The sequence below is a fragment of the Mycena indigotica genome, assembly GCF_014461135.1.
Source record: "Mycena indigotica strain 171206Taipei chromosome Unknown Mind.scaff0008, whole genome shotgun sequence".
Lineage (NCBI taxonomy): Eukaryota > Fungi > Basidiomycota > Agaricomycetes > Agaricales > Mycenaceae > Mycena > Mycena indigotica.
Genome location: NW_023503007.1, coordinates 2,953,635 through 2,966,608, shown reverse-complemented (window position 1 = coordinate 2,966,608; position 12,974 = coordinate 2,953,635). Strand labels below are relative to the sequence as shown.

Here is a 12,974-nt window from a genome sequence, read left to right as displayed (position 1 = left end):
ACTTTGATTAACCAGCCGCCGTCTAAGACATGCATTTAGGCCTCCTTGAGATGGCAAGTTCGCATGCGTGGTCACCGGAAGAGAGAGAGAGAGAGAGAGAAAAGGGAAAACGGGATAGAGAAGTAGTTCATTGCGTAGCTAGTTTGACCATCTACCAACACATTCAGTTCATGTTCAAAAAAATTAGGGATATACGATTTACTTCTCTTGCCCATCGCCGCGTTTTGTTCATTTCTGGTGGCATTCTATGTTTCGTGCGGAGTTCTTGAGCTATCCAAGGTTTCATAAGCATCTGCTTCATTTCAGGGCTCCCGGCGAGCGCTTCAGCCAGGTCACCAAGAAGACCATAGGAAAGCTTCATCTGTGGATCAGTTCGGTCCTCATCGGCAGCACAGCGGTGAATCAGCTCGAGAATTGATTCGACGTAAGGGAGGAGAACAGCAACTGTCCGTCCCGTTAGTTGATGCTCAACACGGAGAAACCATACCAACCCTTTGCAGTGCCTTTGAAGCCGCTCACCAGTCCCGTGTACGCTTCAAGAATTCCTTCTCGGAGCTGACCGACATAATCCAGCATATCGTAGTCCAGCTATCAAAGGTGAGTCAACATGACAAACGCAATAAATGTAGCCATACTGGATTCGGCTGCAAAGCACCGGCCTGTCTCAGGACCGTCATAGTAGTCGCAAGGAATGGTTCAAAAGCTGGACCGATTGCCATTGCAATGTCGCCAAACCCACTTAATATGCTAATCTTGACGTTTCGATTTAGAACATCGCTTGAGAGGTTTTCAAGTAAAACTGTCATAAAATCGTTCGCATATTGAGCGGCCTGAGGTCCCAGAGCCCGAGCAATATCCCCAATGATTCCAACGGCGACAGTGCAAAGTTGAGTATCTTCGTGGGCTTTGAGAGCCGGGTAAAGATGAGGAAGGAACGCCTGGATGTACGGCGAAAAATTGATTTCCAAAGCTATTCATGCCTTGTTAGCAATTGGGAGGTTGACAAAAAGGTTTTGCTACCAGAAGCAAGAGCACCAATCGTGAGGAAGGCATCTTCCAAGACGGTCGACGTTCTGCCAGCCGCCTGAATAAGTTGCAAAAGTAGTGTCATAATGCGATCCGCTAAAGGTTGAATGCCAGCCCCAAGTTTGCGAATCACAGCCTATGCAAGGTTAGATATAGTAACAGGATCCATATAAAGCATCTTACAACGACAACACTACAAAAGTTTCCTTGTAGTTCATTCCAGTTGTTGCGGTCATCAACACCAAGAATCTGGTTCTGAAGCGATGTTCAGATGGACAACTTTCAAAGGCACCAACACTGGAGCATACCTGCATACCCAAAAGTTGCTCCATCCTTCCTAGGATGGCCACAACAGTATTCTGTACAACTGGAATGGCATCCACGGTTGCGCCACTGATGTAAGCGCTGATGGCTTCGTATGCGGCTGTCCTGAAATTATGTTCATTGCCGCCGCTGGGAAATTCGATCAGTCCATTGCTCGAGGCGCAGAGAGAGATCCACCTTTCCGTCACACGCAGTAAAGCAGCAACAACGCCTTCCGTATAGGGCGAGAGGGGACCGGTCTGGATAGGCTCACCAATATCGCCATCGAAAGCACCCAATTGGTCGGCGAGATTCATAAGCGCCCAACAGCAGTTAGCAACGATACGGTGATGCTCATCCGATAACGCGCCAACGAGTGCTGAGATTAAGGCATGGAGGTGAACGTCAGGCTTGATGGTCTGGATGAGAAGTTCACATATTCGACCCAAAGTCCACGCTACAGTATCCTTGACATCAGTGTGTGCATCAGTCATCATGTCGATAAGTAAAGGGAGCGCCTGCGTAACGAGGGGCGTAAGAACGATGGGATCCGGGCCTTCGAGAATAGAGCCAAAGGCCATAACTGCCGCCTCCCGATGGTGCCAGTCAGTCGATTTGATATGAGCTTCGATGAATGGAATGACAGCAGGAACTACCGCATCTTGAACCGCAGATGCGAGAAGTGAAAGGCAAGTGCCTGCCGCCATAGAGACATTCCACTCATCCTCGTCCGCGAATTCCTCTTGCTTTGTCAACAGGAGGAGCAGAACTGGCACAATCTCCGGCAATGCAACTTTGGCAAAATGCTTGGATTCAGTCTCTGGAGCTTCGCCGTATTCGCGAGCCTGTCGATATTGAGATTTCGCTGAGGATACGGCAGCCACAAACCTCTTGTGCCTCAATAGCTAAATCCATCTCCTCCTCACAAACCGTCGACCAGAATTCAACTGCCTGTAAGGCAACCCGTTCATCAGCATGCTTCATCCCGACAACAGTTAACTGAACGATATATCAGTCTCAACACAAGCAAAGGAGGGCGACCAACGCCAAATAACGCCTGTTCCATGTAAAAGGTCATCTTCTCGTAATAAAGGCTCATGATGCGAACGAGACACTCGAAGGCTCCGACTTGAACTTGGACGGAGGGATTCTGTGTGGCTTCACACACAACTTGCATGATGTAATTCCTTTCACCCTGGCATTTCTTGTCACGCTGACTTCTCTGTCAGTAACAAAGACCCACCTCCCGCTCAAAATTGTCCCGCACGAACTCCAAAGAGTTGAAAAGTGCATGGATCGCCGCTAATTGAACCTCGGCAGAGGGCTCTTCTTTTCGAGCACCGTGGATAACGGCCGTAAGAATTTCGTTCGAACGCAATGTCAAGATTTCAGGTTTCTGTGACGTTACCGGTCAGTAACAATACCCATTAGTATAGGATGGCGCACTATTGATTCGCAGATGAAGCCGATCGCCTGCAAGGTTGCTATCCGCAAATTAACATTGGCCTGTGTGTTCACAAATCCAAGGAGAATTTCGATGAGATCTCCCCATTGGCCATGAGGAAGCTCGACCGCCGCTATCGCAGCAGTAACCTGGGCTGCAAATGAGCCGGCCTTGGGCGAAGTCGATCCCAGCGTAAGGAGAGCATCATTTTTTATCTTGGTTTTTGCCTCCACCGATAACACCATCCACCTGTTTGCATATTCTGCGACCCGTGCAGGATCCTACATTGTTGTCAACTTGGTTGACAAGAGGAGGAGGGAAAAACTGACGCGGGAAGAAATAGCGTTTTTCAAGGCCAAACCTGCAGCATTCCGTATGTGGATCTGGGAGTTCTCATCGACGAGTACGCTGGAGAGCATGAGCATATAGTCGGGCTAAATGCGATGAGGAATGGAGTCAATGGTTCCCAAAAACAACACACACATAATTCTCCCGGGAGGCCGTCTCAAGCTTTTGTGTAGCATCTTGACGCGTGTTTGCATCTGAGAACAACGTGAAGATCCAGTTTTACCACAAAATGCAGGTGGCACGGACCTGACGATAGCGTATTCGCGAGCAAGTCTGTCGCATTCATCGTCACGGGATTTCGACGGAGGTCGGGCCCGTTGGGTCGTGAAAGGAGAAGGAGACGGCAGGACTGCTCGTTGAAAGCAAAGGCGGATTGTGATTGACAGTCACGTCACGTCACGCAAAGAGCAAAAGTAAAATCTTAATTATTATGATTCAACGTGTACAATCCACTCGGAAACTATTTCGTTGAGCGAGCGCATGGACCAGCCAGCGCCAAGTGCTGTTGTTAGCTTAGTGCCAGTTGCATGCAAGACCTCTTTGATACCCTGTTCAAGCAGGGTCGAACCATCCGACATATCGAGGCATCGCTGATACGATTCGCGGGCAAGGTCTTTGAGGATTACGAGCAGAGTAGACACTGGGACACTGTTTCGCAACATGTACCAAGCAAGTGTTTGCGAGACATTTTCCTCGATCTCTTCCCCTCGAGAGTATCGACCCAAAGCAGCGAGAAATTGGGGTTGAATACGAATCAGGTCAAGTTCTTTGTCTAGTGCATAAAGTGCGCCCGAAACGGTGCCATCGCGAATAAGCGGGATCCGGTGATTATTCTCCTTGCGACCGCTGAATCGGCGCTCGTATATTTTGTTGTAAAAGTCTGATGCAAAGCGCAAATCCTGAAGGTTGAGCTGAAAGTATCTGGACGTCGGTGGCATGATGCGATAGCGAAATAATGTAAGATGCGACTGTAGCGTCTGGGGTTTGCCCTGAAGAATGCTATCGAGCAAGTTGGCATGACTGTAGGCATGCAGCAATCGTTCGCCATCAGTCGCACCCATGTCTCGCGCCATATGATCAGCAAAAGCTAGGAATAGTACATCGTTCGAAAACGAAGTAATGAACTCGGAAAGATCGCCAGCAGGATGGATCTTCGTTTCGCTAAGCCGGGGAAAATCAAGTGTGGCGGCTTCACCGGTCGAAGTTCGAGAACGGACAAACAAGCTACGACTTCCTCGAGGGTCTTCCGTATAGCTTAGAAACGCAGTGCGACGTTTGACATAAAGTGTCTGACTTCGCAACAGACTGTTTCGATGTCGACTGATGTTGGCAGTATCGAAATGGAATGGCCAGTAGCGCGGCGTGTCAACACGGATGGCAGCAAGCTTGTCGAGATCAGGAATAAGGGTAGGAGAGATGAGTTGTGTAGTCCCTGTGTCCTGCCCATCGTTGACTGATACCTTTACGGGAAGATAAACTACCTCCCCCGTCTCTACATCGCGGGCAATTAAACATCGAGGCTCGACGGCCATCACCCACAGATGACGTAGTGCTTGCAAGAAGCTTTTGTTGTCCGAAGAGAGATGGTGAGCGCGGGGAAAAAATGCAGTGACCATTGAAGCAATAGCTGCATCCGAGGTCCCCAGCGTGAACCGGCCACCGCCCAGGAAAAGAAGGCCCAAGGACATGTGGGTCGCCACATGAGTCCCGTATTTGAAGGACGGATGATACATCGAGCTGGTGTACATTCCATAAGCAAATCTCAACCGCCGCAAACAGGAAATTTCTCCCGTGCCAGCCATGACCATGCTGAGGGCTATCGAAATCAGATTTAGACCATCGCGGACCGCGGAGCGGCGAATCTTTTGGTCGAAAGCTTGGCCTAGCCATGATTAAGCAGGATTATGTAATTGAATGTTCAACGTACTGTTCGTGTAAACCAGGCGAGTGAAGACATCAAAATGTCGGATGATCATCATATAGGCTTCTTGTCGTGCGGTTCCCGCAAACTTGAGGCCGATAACAAAGCATGAAGCAGCGAGAATGTTATAATATGCCAATTCAATCGCATCGTCGATCGGTTGTTGACTTTTCGTCCGTGCGTCCACTGCCTCTCGGATTGTTCGCGGAATTTGAGCAGCTTGCCACTCCGGTGTCGGTGCAACAGCATCCCACATTATTAACGCCTTTGCAAGAACTCGGTTCAACAAGAAACTAGGTTGGATACGATTTAGCGCTAAAATTGTTTCAGGAATTGTGAGCATATCGGCGATATCTTGACGCTCCGTTCGCAGATACATTAGGCCCAGCGCTAGGCTTGCAGCAGGAGAAGTAAGGTTGATGTCGAATCCAGGCGTCTGTTTGGTATGGAGCTCTCCGTGAATCAAGACTGTCAGTCGATCGAGGAACGTAGCATCGGCAGGAATACTACTTCCTTTGCCAAGCATAATCATTCCAAAGGCAAGAGCGGCTGAGAAGGTATAAGCTTCTCGATACTCATTGCTAAGGTCAGGTTGGGCAAGGTCATGCCGGCTGATCTGACCAAGGCAAACTTCAGCCATCCGCCTATTCCTAGTACCCATATAGAGCAGGCCAATTCCAGAGAGACCCGCCGCTTGCGTCATCAGAGGAACATTGAGATCTACGGTGGGCGTGGGGAGCAACGCTGGTGTATGAACAGCAAGTAGTTTCGTGACGTGCTTTTCGCCGGTACCAACATTGGCGGCAGCTAAACCAAGAAGGACACCCATTGAGGTCAAATCGTGCTTCGGGGTCAGATAACTAAATGTATGCCAAGTCAGCATTTGCTTCAGGTGCCCAGCGAGACCTAGTCCAAATAGAAAGCCAGCATGTTCTGGAGTAAGTTCCGATGGTTTATTGAAAGCGATCCAAGAGCTTTCCACTCCAAGTGCGGTCGGGGACACTCGAAGGCCGGCGGCAACTCCATTATGGAAATCTCCCCAGCTCATGGACTCTGGTGGTAGTTTACCAGCTTCCGGGGAAACAGTGATGTTCATTGGCTGAAGACGAACAGTAAACTCCATTTTGGGTATGGTGTACGCCTCTTTGGAGACACTAAGCAGGGACCCAAACGTAAACATAGCTCGACCATACGGAAGGGCCAAAGTCCGTTCGGCAATCCGAAGGACTTGTTGTTGCTGTTCCTTAGTCTGATCATGCTCGCTGAGAAGTATCAGTTCAGCATCAAACAATAAATGGAAAACTAACTTGAGATCGACACGTTCAACGACTTTGACTGACGGGATGTTGGAAGAACAAAGAAGCCGCGCGACTTCGTCGATTCGCCGATCCTGTCCAAATCGAATATTCGTGAACTCGTCAAGATCAAGTTCGACGCCAGAAACGACATCGTCTTCTCCTGTTAGCACCACTTTAGCTTGGGCGATGATGTCTTGGACGGTTGGGCGATCAGAGAACGTTGTCTTCACGGAAAATGATTCAACAGGGTAAGATTGAGTAAGCAATACTCACGACGAACTGCTTTGGCGACTTGTAACCATCTGTAAAAAGCATTTCCGGAGTGTTACTGGCAGAGGCTGCGACATCATTTCGCCCAACAGCGCGATAGGCATCGATCGTCCAGTCTCCTGGGGGAGCCACTTGACACGTTCTCATGGCTTCTCGAATTGGAGAAAGGACACCGAGAGGTAGACGGTCAAGGAAGTCAGGCCCCATTTTGAGTTGAACCATCTGAAGATTGGCCTTTTCAGCGCGCTTATGACTGAATGGTTCCTCGGTATCGGGAAGCGCCAATAGCTTGTAGACCGCTGTTAGTTTGGTGAGAGTGGTCAAAGGATCCATGTGACCGAAGGCAAATGAAGGCTGTAAATGGAATCGATTTGCGATATGTTGTGTATCATGCCATGGGACTGGCCATTCAGGATTGCTGATACGGCCGTATAGAATAGCGGAAACGTCGGGCGGCCAAACCGGTAGGCGATCGTCGACCTGATAGTCTAATGAAATGTTACTGAAGGCCAAAAAAGTATGACGTAACATGAAGCACCTTCGGTGGACGGACGAGGCCAGCCCGCCATTGCATTGGGACATAATCGCTTCCAATAATCAGCCCACTCCGGCCGAACAGCAAGCGCAATTTTGCATATGATAGGCGCAACTCGACAAAGATCGTTGTAACGGTCAATTCGAAGGCGCAGGTCCTCGGCCATAGAGTGCAGAGCATACAAAATGGGAGCAAGAAGATATTTTCGCGGTGTCTGGTGGTGGGACTGAGTTATCGAGTTGAGGGGGCGGTTAGGAGTCTTCAGGTGACGCCAACACTCTTCTTCACGGAAACGATAGTGCGAGGAAGATTTTGCCAAGGCAGACCAAGCATTCTCAGTTGTTGTTGTCTGTGAGAAAGAGGAAAGGTCGAAGGTCAGCGTTAATGCGTCGACAAGACATTGGAACTGGATGTCTTCGGTGCCCAGTAGAGCTCGTGATGACCACGACGACAAAAAATTTTGGTGCAACTCGAAAAAAATATCAGCAGGGATGGTCAAAGCGAGAATTTGGAGTGTTTGATGAGTGAGGTAATCTGTTGGTATCAAATTGAGGGACAAATGGTGTTCGTGTTGCTGAAGATTATCATCCTTGAAGACCAAGGACACAGATTGGCTGGAATGTGGTCTAAGACCAACGACGTCGAACGATAAGTTGGATTGTTGCGCGTGTTTGACTCGGAGTTGAATCAAAAGTTCTTTCGTGCCGTGAGTGAGAACAGTAAGCTGATGATCTGGTCGCAGGACGAGGAGGTCCCAAACGTTGGCGCGCGTGACACGCGCGGTCACCGCAGCTAATGCAGAGAGCCGATGGATTAAGTGAACCTTGAAATGATTATCCTGTTCTGACACCTCGAATATGAGTAGTTTGTTAGAGATAGGGAGGTGAACAGAGAGTAGTGCAATGCGAGATGCTCCTATGCGTCGACCATCGAAGAGTGTGCAACTGATCATTTGCCACTGGTCGCAACTAAACGCAAGTCAGTTTACGAAAGTACCGAAAGTTAGTGAGAGACTCACTCGTCAGTAACTGCATCATATGTCAAAAGTTTCTCTGCCCAGTAGCAAGTTTTCATGCGTGCATGTTCAAGGGGGATGAGAGAGCTTTCCAATTCGGTATGAGCCCCAAGAGCCATACGATCCATCGTAACGCTCAGTTCGTTCCGAGTAAGTGTGTTTCTTCGTGTTCTGAGTGGTGCTGACCATTGAGAAGATGTTTCGAGGGTAATAGAGCTCATTGTGGTTGTCGTTGAGAGAGCTGGAGGCATTCCGGGAAGGGAAGATAGTGGCGGCATATCAGAAGGTAACACGGGGAAGCTGGATACTGGAGCCGTAGGCGGCACACTTGAGGGTTTTGGGGATCGTAGTGGAATTCGATCTAAGCTAGAGATTACGGCAGATGATCGCCTCGTGGTGTTTGTTGACATTGACTGACGGTGACGAGCGACCCGCGCACGCCCCAATGGGACTGGGGTGTCCTTTGGCTTGATATAGACGTATCTCCATATACAAAGTTGCCTAGTTTCGGTGTCAATGGTCACAATGACATCGCAGGTACCGCTGGAAGCTCGGTTCGAGGCCCACACAAGTTTTTGGCCGGAAGGTATAGCTTTTACTGGCTTCTTGGAGTTTTCATCCTCATCCTTCAACGTTGCTTGGTCGATGGATGAATCACCCAATATGCCGGATGTTAGCCCAACTATACAGGGTTCAGCAAAAGGACTCGTCAGGGAGAAAATAGTGGGAAGCAGGCTTTCTCCAGTAAGCGCAAAATCAGCGACTTCGGCTGGTTCTATGTGTCGCTGGATCATAGCTCCATGTGGGTAGAGCGGCCATACTTTGTGGACGACGAATGGGAGGGAGAACGTGTAGTCGTGGCCGGTTTTGAGGAAGATTTTCCCAACACTGCGCAGAAATACAAAGATGGCCACTTCCCGAGTTGATTGGTCCTGAGAGGGTTGGTGCTTTGTTTGTTGATAACGTGCAAATGGACCAAATGTCGGTCGTTCTGAGGTCGCTGCCGATGAGGGGTCCGTAGCATTACTTAGTGTTGTTGAAGGTGATGGATCGGTGCTGTGGTCAAGCCAGCCGATAGTCGCAGTCTGTACTTGCTCTCCCTCATGGATGAATGACCAGGTTTTGCGAATGATACCGCCCGAGCGCCAAACAACGACAGAGGAGTCCCAAAGTATTTCTTCCTCTTCCTCTGAGTCATCGTCAACCAAACTCGCGCGTCGCCTCTCAGCTAGCTCGATGGGTGAACCGTGCAAAGCGCCGCGAATCGTACTCAAAAGAGTGTTTTTGGGCCATTCAGCGTCAGCGCGAGTTGGAAATAGGTGGCGGTTCTTGGTCGCAGATGTCTCATCCGAGAGTACCACTGAGATTGTGCAAGACTTGGACATCATCAGGCGGCAAGATCTCAACCGTGACGTGACGCGACTTAATTCTACATCTGCAAGTCACGCGTCGGAAAAATCAAGTCATTCCAAGTATACGAACTCAGTGCCTACTTATACTGTCGTATACAAAATCTCAATAAACGAAATATTCCGCGTCGATTTTTGAATCTTATGTGTTCTGGGTGGCTGAGCCTCCATAGCTGGATGTTACGATGACTGCCGTTGGTTTTCCCTTGGTAGCGATAGTTAATGTGAACTCATTGAAGCCAAGTGGTGTCATCAGCTGTGGCTTTACTATATCTGCGCCGACAACTGAAAGAGACAGTTGTGAAAGATCACTATTTGTCAGAGCGACAACTGTGATCATCGTCATCCCTGGAGAAGACGTCAGCATCAAAGGGTATGGGGCCGAATATCTTTAACCTTTCTGGTTTCGCGTCGTCACTGAAAGGATGGTGATGATATCAACGGAACCTGTAGCTGTGCTGGATGGCGTATTTGAAGCGCTTGGTTGCGTGCTAGTAGGTGGACAAGAAATCGGGGTTGGCCTCGGAAATCCCGGCCAGGGATCAAGTTGCCCCACGACGAGGGGAGTCGGAGGCGGAATTGCCAGATAATTGCCGTAGACCAATGGCCCACCCCCAGCGCTCAGGTAAGGTATCAAGTCGAATTGGCTATGCGAAGTAGATTATATAATTATACCTTGAATTGAACGTAAAACAGCTTACTTGGGTAGTTCCGGGCTGCCAAACGATACAAGTTCTGGGAATATGTAGTCGAAAATGGGCTGAATGAACTGGCCAGCAATGATCCCCCGTGGGCCAGCCTGTCCGTTAGCGGTCATCACAAAGAGATCATCGTGACAAGTTCAAACATACGACGACACCATTGCTATATCGAAAACCAACATAACGAGTGGCAGGTGATGCATCGACCTTGCCTAGGCGGAACACGCTGCGTCCAATTGGCACCTTACTCGAAGGTTGCACCAGTTCAAGGTTCCGCTCTGTTTGTTCTCCTGTGCATGGGTCGATGTCGATAGCAAACCATTGTACCGTCGTCCCTGGATCTGTCGACTGCCAGTGCAAGGTAACTTTTTAGGCTCGAGTCATAAACAACGTTATTACCAATGAAGTTGCTCCTGTATGATATCAGTTCAGAGAGTAAGGTTTGGAAATACGGACGGGTTTCGCCAGTCTCAACCGTTGGATCGGGTACCACTATGCCATACTGAGCAGCCGCACAAGTGATGTAAGCTGGCTGCGTGCCCGCGGTCGTGAAGATTCCTATATTGGCCTCCAGCGAATAAATCGCAAGTAAGTCTCCAGGAACTTTGGTTCCACTGTAGGTGACATAATCACCAACAACAAGCGGGACCATAATGCGCGGATCGAGTCCTACACTGCCATTGGCAATATGAGCCGGGTCGGGCATGGTGCTAATAACTCAAGTTAGATTATCTCAAGAGTCTTCACAGTCACCGCACTCACAAGGATGTCAGATATGACCCATGAATGTCCATCGGCCTTGACATTTGAGCATTGCGACGAATATCCGTTACTTAAGCCTTACCGGTTAGTCAAAGGGCATTCCGGGTCGGTTGCATTTCGGGGAATACACAGAGGAAAACCCTAGCATGATTAAACTGATTCAGTTAACTTAGAATTTGAAAGAGGTCATTACTGTTGAAGAACGAATTGATGGATTATCGGCATCGACCGTAAAGAGTGGCAATTCCTTGTACATGGGCCCGAAACGTCCCACAGGGCTGAGGGAGATTGAGTCCGAGTGTCAATGCCGGTCGGTTTAATTACTACTCACTCGTTGAGAACTACCTCGGTATTGTCGATGAAAAAGTGGCCGGTGGTGTAGTCGATGGAAGTGATAAATCCTTGCAGCGACTGAACTGACTGTTGCGCAATATACACCAAGCCGGCGATTCGTGTGCCGTTGACTTGGTTGCCCCAGACCTGATCGGGTGCACGGGAGTTGTCCTTGAACAAGGCTGCCAGTGGTGGTCACTCACAGTAGCTTCCCATGCAACACCTTCAGATAAGAAAAGCGGGAGAAGAGGCTTCCCAGTTTCATCAAACATCTCCGACCACGCACAAGTGATTGAGGGAAGCGTGAGCAAGAGATTCTATTGGTCGTGAGTCGAGGCATAAACATTAAAGCTTTCCCTGACTGTGGGGATAACGATATGAAAATTATTGACGGTGATAGTGCCGCCCGCTAGAGGGTCTTCGGAATTGTCCAAAGTCATCCTGTCATTGGGTCGCTCAAGAATCAGAATGATGGGAGAAGAACGCACGCATCAATAATACCGATGAAATTGAAAGGGCTGGGGTCATATGTGGCAGCTTGTGAGGCGACCAAGCCGGTACTGACGAGGATAAGCAGCCATAGCAACAGGCCCGCGGAGTGTAAATGCATTTGTTGCGCATATTGAAGAAGAATGAGCTGGGCTTTATACTTCACATTGGGAGAAGGTACAGGTACAGTCAGGGCTGTTACAATAAAGCGTTTGCTTACGAAAGTTTATCCAAGCAGTTCCCACCGGTCGCCTGCCCATTCAGTAAATGCAAAGCGCTCCCAATCAATTGCATCTCCCGGTAAGAAATCAGTGTTGCCATCGACAGAGTGGTCGGTCGAGTACCCTCGCATCCACTGTCCATCCTCTGCTTGCCATGCTTGCCATGCCCAAAATTCCAGATCAGACCTTCTTCTTCCCAAAGCAAGTTGCCTTCGACCGACACAGGCGCGCCAAGTTGTGTTGTCTGCATTGCGTACAAACACCCCTTTACTGCACTCTTCATCAAGCCAGATTTCTTCATATTTGCCGACAAGACCTGTTTCAGGGTTAACCATCTCGCCAGACTCAAGGATAGTGCCATCTGGCAGGGACTGGTTGACTCCGATATCGACGACGCTGAGAGGATCCTAGTCGCGGCTGAGTATTAGAAAACAGGTGCTGGTAATTATTCACAAGTGTGTTCGAGTCGATGTGATGTTGGAATCGCGTCTTGTTCGTCCCCAGCTCTAGAAGCACCGGTCTAAAAGATGTTGGATTGACTACCGACTCACCCGTTACTCGAAAGCCTGCAAAGGCCCAATCAAGCTTTCTCGTACTCTTATCGAATCTAACGTCGAGAAATGCACCTGTCTTGAGGCTCGACAAAACTACTGTCTGGGTGGATTCAGACGCTGGGGTTGGAAACCACTGGATAGATTGTCGAAGTGAGATGCAGGCCATGGCAGGCGTGATGGTACGTAATCAGAGATAAGTAGTCAAAGGAGAGCTACCTGGTAACCTACAGAGTGGCGAATGACAGACAAACATAACTTGTCAATATGTAGATTCCTTTCTCAACGCCGAAATGGGTCATACTTTACCCTGAATAGCTATATAGCAATTTCTACAAGTACACAAAT

General features: G+C 49.1%; 3 protein-coding genes across 3 annotated transcripts; all 3 read right to left on the bottom strand.

Annotated features, from left to right (window-relative positions):
• Positions 1–127: 127 nt before the first annotated feature.
• Positions 128–3,482, bottom strand: MIND_00941600 (Importin N-terminal domain-containing protein; the record flags this gene model as incomplete). Its single annotated transcript, XM_037366034.1, has 14 exons — positions 3,368–3,482; positions 3,257–3,315; positions 3,103–3,207; positions 2,776–3,054; positions 2,573–2,725; positions 2,375–2,524; positions 2,218–2,328; positions 1,335–2,174; positions 1,210–1,281; positions 1,021–1,162; positions 636–970; positions 492–588; positions 203–444; positions 128–151 (listed from the first exon to the last, which is right to left on the bottom strand). The coding sequence occupies exons 1-14, from the start codon at positions 3,405–3,407 to the stop codon at positions 128–130; spliced, it is 2,649 nt and encodes an 882-aa protein (XP_037217446.1). The 5' UTR covers positions 3,408–3,482.
• Positions 3,483–3,549: 67 nt separating this feature from the next.
• MIND_00941500 (APC1-C domain-containing protein) lies at positions 3,550–9,548 on the bottom strand (the record flags this gene model as incomplete). Its single annotated transcript, XM_037366033.1, has 6 exons — positions 3,550–5,003; positions 5,049–6,304; positions 6,350–6,564; positions 6,614–7,098; positions 7,149–8,113; positions 8,164–9,548. The coding sequence occupies 6 exons, from the start codon at positions 9,546–9,548 to the stop codon at positions 3,550–3,552; spliced, it is 5,760 nt and encodes a 1,919-aa protein (XP_037217445.1).
• A 163-nt stretch (positions 9,549–9,711) lies between these two features.
• MIND_00941400 (uncharacterized protein) lies at positions 9,712–12,795 on the bottom strand (the record flags this gene model as incomplete). The annotated part of the gene is made up of 16 exons (XM_037366032.1): positions 9,712–9,917; positions 9,966–10,216; positions 10,271–10,368; positions 10,421–10,618; positions 10,670–10,683; positions 10,727–10,980; positions 11,033–11,068; positions 11,115–11,173; positions 11,226–11,310; positions 11,364–11,512; positions 11,569–11,682; positions 11,728–11,806; positions 11,854–12,049; positions 12,100–12,345; positions 12,392–12,482; positions 12,529–12,795. The coding sequence occupies 16 exons, from the start codon at positions 12,793–12,795 to the stop codon at positions 9,712–9,714; spliced, it is 2,343 nt and encodes a 780-aa protein (XP_037217444.1).
• Positions 12,796–12,974: the final 179 nt, after the last annotated feature.